Source organism: Malania oleifera, chromosome 10, assembly GCF_029873635.1.
Source record: "Malania oleifera isolate guangnan ecotype guangnan chromosome 10, ASM2987363v1, whole genome shotgun sequence".
NCBI lineage: Eukaryota > Viridiplantae > Streptophyta > Magnoliopsida > Santalales > Ximeniaceae > Malania > Malania oleifera.
Window position 1 is genome coordinate 74,277,164 of NC_080426.1, and position 6,615 is coordinate 74,283,778.

General features: G+C 33.3%; 1 protein-coding gene across 1 annotated transcript; it reads right to left on the bottom strand.

Annotated features, from left to right (window-relative positions):
• Positions 1-2,835: 2,835 nt before the first annotated feature.
• LOC131165285 (small ribosomal subunit protein uS15) lies at positions 2,836-6,315 on the bottom strand. The gene is made up of 5 exons (XM_058122941.1): positions 6,140-6,315; positions 5,972-6,044; positions 4,328-4,466; positions 4,046-4,232; positions 2,836-3,129 (listed from the first exon to the last, which is right to left on the bottom strand). The coding sequence occupies exons 1-5, from the start codon at positions 6,160-6,162 to the stop codon at positions 3,096-3,098; spliced, it is 456 nt and encodes a 151-aa protein (XP_057978924.1). The 5' UTR covers positions 6,163-6,315; the 3' UTR covers positions 2,836-3,095.
• Positions 6,316-6,615: the final 300 nt, after the last annotated feature.

Consider the following 6,615-nt stretch of genomic DNA (forward strand, 5'->3'; position numbering starts at 1 on the left):
ACTTTTCTTATAATTATTTAAAAATTAAAATCATTTTCTACAACTAAATGGACTCTTCCGTCCCGTTTGACATTAGAAAATATTAGAAAAATGAATGAAAAATAAAATTTCTCCATTTTTAAAAATTAATTATATCAAAATAACTTTTTTATTTTCAATAATACAAAATATATATATATAATAATAATAATTTTTTAAGACGAAAAAATCCAAATGGACCAGCAGGCCTTTTTATGATAACATAAAATCACGGGGGAGTAGGCCCCCGTCCATCCCCACAGCCCCAACTCCCAACGGCTCAGCCACGTAGCACCTGCTACAACCACTCCAATGCTTACAAGTTTTCACCAAGTACATAATTTTTTTATTATTATTCAAATATTTAAAACTAGGGCACTCTCTCCTGTTGAATTTTTTTCCCTATTTATCTTTATATATATATATATATATATATATATATTCAATAATAGCTTTTTCAAGAAAATTATTCCAAAAATGACTCTAATATAATTTCGTTATTTGGAGTAGAATATTTAAACAAGATTTACCACATGTCATTTCGAGAATTATTTTTCAAAAAAAATATTATTTAATATATTTTAAAAAAATAATAATAAATCAGAAAAAAAAAAAAAAAAAAACTACATTTTGTGTGCTGTGGCCATTTTTGGTTTGTTGGATGGGCTGTAACAGCCCCAAAATATGCACAGTTAGATGGGTGCATGGGTCCTGATTTGTCAACCTTTGATTTGGACAATATCAGATGGCTGATAGGCAGTTTAGTCTCTTTGGACCGCAGCAAATTTCATTTAAAATTTTTATAAAAAGAATTATTAAAATATATTATTTTTATTGCTTATTAGTAAGCGTGAATAGATGCTAGCAAAAAAATAATATGATAGGAATATAATGGCTATACTGCAGGCCGCTGTGCATGTTCTGCGGCTCTCTCCAGCTGTTCAGAATTCTGAGATGCAAATGGCAGGATCACAGGCAGCGGTGGTAGAGCTAGGAGATAAACGAATGAGTCCAAGGGTAGTTTCGAAATTGCATAAAAACAATTAGTAGTATTTTTAATGGAAAATTTTTTAAGTGAAAAGAAGGGAGGGCAAAAAGAACAATATTGACACGAGGAGCAATAAAAATAATATAATGTATATAAATATATTTATTAATCCTTTCTATAAAAATTTGCGTCCAAAGGGAGTGAGCTGCCTATCAGCCATATGATATTATCCAATCAGGAGGTGACAGATCAAGGCCCACGCAGCCCATGCAACTGTGTACATTTGGGGGCTGTCCAATCAGAGGTCTCTCTATTAATTAGTGTGGGACAATACTCAGACGAGGAGCAATAAAAATAATATAATGTCCAGACCACTGAGCTGCCTATCAGCCATCTGATATTATCCAATCAGAGGCTGACAGATCAGGGCCCACATGCAACTGGGCACATTTTTTTTGGGGGGGGGGGGGGGGGGGGGCGCGCTGTCCAATCAGAGGCCTCGGAAGGTCTCTCTTCTAATTTGTGTGGCATGGTGCTTGCTTTAATATAGCGTGGGGCGTAGGACTTAACTGCGAGTAGGGTTTCGGGAGGGGCGATGGACTGGGTGGGGTATGGGCCCTACTAAATGCAGGACAGTGAGAGCTAGCTAGCCAAGCTTTTGGAATTTTTTCCAATTTATCATTTTTTTTAAAATATGTTAAATAATATTTTTTTAAAAAAATAATTTCAAAAATCACACGCTACAGTAAATAACAAAATTATATTAGAACCATTCTCGGAATTATTTTCCTAAAAAATATATTATTAAATATATTTTTAAAACCAAAGATAAATAGGAAAAACACTCCTCTCCTTTGTGCTAACTTGAGCACACCATATCATATTTAATAAGAGACGGTCTCTGCTTGATAATATTGGTATGAATTTTAAATTTAAATCTGTATGCATAAATTTATAATATATTTTATTTATATTAATACAAATTAAATTTTAAAATTTTAAATTTCAAAAATTTATAATACTAATTTGAATGAAATTTATCTAAATCCAAATCCAGGAAAATCTATGCTTTCATAGTATTATTATAAAATTACATTTCTTGGGATACTAGCCTGCCTAACCTAGAATCCTGATAGATATGTCAACAAAATGACCATTTATACTCTAAAACAATCATAGTTTTCAATTAAAAAACTCATTAATAACATTGACTATATCAAAAATATATATCATAAAATTTTAAATAATTATAAATTTAAAACATTTGACACTTACTAATCAATTATTAATTATTTCCCAATTAATAATTAGTTAATTTCATAATTATTTACTTATTAAATCTAATAGTAGAATGTCATTATATAATATTATATTATAGGGCCATTCCTTAAAGCTACAAAATTGTGAGCACAACTTGGTCTAAAATGTAAAACCCTATTTCCAAGAAAATTAGGGAGGCATGGTAAAAATCCTTACAGCACCTACTTGTGCAATCAAGCCCCAAGTAAGGCTATAATTTGATTAAAAATCAAAAGCCAAAATTGAAAATAAAGCTTCAAGAGAATGGGAACAAATCCAGAGACTAATCGTAATTCATAATGCACTGTTCAAAAGTTCCAGTGCTGGAAAACAATTCCCCACGTTTCCTATAGAAATCCCAAGGATATTTATCGTTGCCAATAGAGATCCATCCCCAGAAACTACTCTTCCCATTTCCATACCCAAACATCCTATTTCATTCCCTTTATTTCTTGCTGATAACAGAAAAACAATTGAATTAAATGTAAGAAGAATATTAAATGCAAATATAACACTATGGCCAAATCATATGCTAAAAAATGCAGGAAAGTTTTAATTGTCTTCGTCTGCAATTTTCCAGACGTCTTACCAGATCACTTGAATCAAAATAAAATTTCTACTGCAGGGTTAAACATGACACTCGATGCAGAAAACAAATTAGGTCAATACCTCAAGCTCCCACAGCTTAATATTCATGAATAAGACACCAGAAATGAAAACTCTCTACGACCTGAACTATCAAAAAGTTACTTCCATGACACAACAAAGTAGTTATCCAACGTATATTTGCCTAAGCCACGAGGGTGCTGGCAGTAGTGGATTCGCTGCAATTAACAAAACGACTGAGTAAGTCACAGCTTATATGGAGCACATAATGACATATTGTTGTTACCACGCACACAAAACTCACATAATGACAGAAGGATCAAAAGCTGCTGATGAAAGAGATTTTGGGTTGCAATTGCTTATGCAGGCCATCTCATTTACTAATAAGATGATTCTATCAAATCATCATTCATACTAATTTATTTTGTTTCAGTGATCAGCACCTTTAAGTTTTCTCCAGATGAAGATATTTTATGTTTCACCATTTTGGGCAATTTAACAATATGTTCAGTTCGCCCTTCTTGAGGGAAAAATTGCCTGGAAGAGATGATAACCAGAAATTTCACATGTATCCAACAGAGACATATCAAGTTATCAATCATATGTAGTGTTAAGACAAATATATTTCTCTTCACATCCTCAATGGTAAAAAAATAGATGGCAGACAAGCTGAGAAAAGAATACTGGGCCAAAATAAACTAAAATATGTAATTAATCCTTTATAACTGTGCCTTGTTAAATAAGCATTGATACAGGATTTAGGAAAGCATGGGGCCAGTGCTACATTAAAAATCCCCTACATTAAATATCCTACAATGTACTTGCTAGTGAAGGATCACATAAGATTTAAAAAAAAAAAGGTCATCAAGGCAAGTGTCGATGCACTCTCATCAGACATCCTTGACGCTAAACCAAAGATAGACTCCACCTACAAATTTGTTTAGGACATTTTCTCTCTCTCATGTTTTCTCTCACAACAAGGCACTTGATATCCATATACCTAACGACTCTAGCGAGCAACAGCATAACAAAAACTTGATATCCATATATCCCAATCAAGTACATGTAATGAGCAACAATACAAGACCATAAGCTATTTCAATAAAGTTAAAACGAGAAGATGCAGAAACTTACTACTTCCAGACAGCCGGAAGCTTCTTAGTCCTCTTGTAGTAGCGAGCAAGACGGTGGATCCTACTTTCAACCAAGATCAACCTGAACTTGGAGTCCTTATCTTTCCTGTTCCTCTCAAGATGCTTCCTGATCGCAACAGCCTTTTTAATGAGGTGATACAAATCCTCAGGTATTTCAGGAGCAAGTCCTAGCCAATTACAAGAACCAAAATTATTTCAAGAATTGTCATCAAACAAGAACAGTTAACACGGTCAGCAACAGAATGAAAGAAGGAAGATGCACCATGGGCCTTAAGAATACGCAAAATCTTGCTCCCAGTAACGCTCTTGACTTGAGCAATCCCATGAGAGTCCCGAAGAATAACACCAATTTGAGATGGAGCCAAACCCTTCTTTGCAAACTTGCAAATATTGTCCTCAACCTAAAACATAAAGAAAATATAGTTACCATATTAAAACAAAAGAAACTAACAGTAGCATTCAATGAAGAGAATAAGAAAATCAATATCTAAAATCAAACACAATCCAGATAGTTAAAGAGTCATAATCTGTACCTCCAAAAGTAAAGGAAAAGAAGGGTGTTAGTCACTCCAATTCTTGGGTTTTGTAAGGAAGGAAAGGAAGAGACGATTGGAGTCTTCCCACACCTTCTTTGCCTAATTAAAGGGAAAAAAAATTCAAAACAGGTTTATCCAGTACCATTCACCTCCCCTCAAATCCTCTCTTGCCAAACACACCATAAGAAATAACGCTTAAGAAGTCTATTCTTGAAGCAATTATTCGAAAATCACTTCCCTTTTCTCTATAGGATCCAACCGAGGCCCTTCAAGCAGTCGACCCAAAAACAAAAAGGGAATAAAATGCTGAATTTTTCTTAGGAAAAAATAAATAAATAGTTCCCCAAAAGTTACTTTATGATCACAGTATCATTTTGGCTCCATCAGAATCATTTGAAAGTCTTACAATTGGATCATAGATGAGAATAAAGTCATTAAATTTGATAAAACATGGTAAAGAAACTAGGGATTTCATCCATAAATGGTGAGATTCATGAGAATAAAACAAACGACAGTAATAAAACACAATGAAATCATTGCTGTAATTTTTGAGCTAAAGAAAAATCAAATAAAATTACCTAGGACACTGAATAATCTCATTTGTGGGACAGGAACAGGATCATGGTACAGCACATGCTCTTAAATGTAGAACACTTGTGGTGTACTTATATTGATATATTGGTGAAAAAGCATGTAATGACACGCACATACTTTGGAGAGTATGCTGAGGTGTTTCTAAAGCTAGAAGATATTATATCAGATTATTATTTTCTTGATTATTTTCTAAATCAAGAAAATATACTTATGCTGTAATAATAATTCTCCACGTTAATAATAAAAATTATGTTTAGTAAAAACTATTGAATTAAACTTTGGATTGTTAGGTTTAGTGTTCCAGACCAAAAATGTACACCTTTCCTTATTGTTTATACAAATTTGTGGTTCATTGAGGTGTTAAGTGTTTCCTAGTAACTTTGATTGGAATTAACTAGATAAACAAAGTAACATTAGATGTAGACGTCTTAATACATTTTTCTTCTCTTTCCCTGTGCCTCATGGGAAAATAAAACACAAAAATAAAAAATAAAAATACAAATTCAGCTACTTCTATTTTCTTAGATGACCCCCCACGCCACAACAGACCGCACCACAAGTAGGGAACTAGAATTTTCTCCAAAGCAGCCAAACAGAGCACATTATGCTCAGAAATCCAAACAATTCGCTACATTCATAAACTTTTAAGCCTTTGCTGAAGATATCAGCATAAGAAAAATTACGCACTTAAACCAAAACAAACAAGAAACCATAAATTTTCGACATATTCATTGAAAACGGAAATGAAATACAAAAGAACAGCTTAAGATTTTTACATCCTGGGCCGAGATCTTCAGCCATGTAGGTGGAGTCCTCTTGTATGGCAGAGCTGATGCTGATATGCCCTTGCTGGTACACATTCAAACAACAAAACCAAACAAGATCAGACATTTAGAACTTGGAGAAGACAATATAAATCGTGTGTGTGTTTAGAGAGAAAGAACCCTCGGCTGTGCATGCGACCCATGGCTGAAGGAGCGTTAAGGTGCTTGGCTCGCCCCGGTGATCTCTGACCCTGCTTGCCCAAGCTATCCGAGGAACAGAAACCCTAGAATCCCACAGGGAGTGAACGCCGAGGGCCTGAGACTAGGGTTTATATTTATTACTAGTATGAAGGCACGTGACGTGCACGTGCCCAGTTTCATGCATTTAAAAAAAAGTTCTAATTATTAATTAACCAAAGTATAACCCTGTTGATCGAAAATATTAAAAAATTGAACTAATTTGAAAATCAGATTTAAATTGAATAAAAAATTTAGTTAATCAAATTATTCAGTTTAGTTTTGAATCATCTTTTTGAAAATTTTTATTTATTAGTTCAATTTCAATTTCTAATGTTCATGAACTTATGGTTATATATATATATATACATTAAAAGTTATAACATACTATACATAAATATTTTTGAGTTGTCAGTATA

Bases quoted from the DNA above. Each gene is read 5' to 3' on its own strand.
- LOC131165285 (XM_058122941.1), bottom strand. From the start codon at position 6,162: ATGGGTCGCATGCACAGCCGAGG. The intron at 4,467-5,971 runs GTAAAAATCTTA...TTTATGTTTTAG, and splicing joins TGAAGATCTCGGCCCAGGAT to GTTGAGGACAATATTTGCAA. The intron at 4,233-4,327 runs GTGCATCTTCCT...GTAATTGGCTAG, and splicing joins GCGTATTCTTAAGGCCCATG to GACTTGCTCCTGAAATACCT.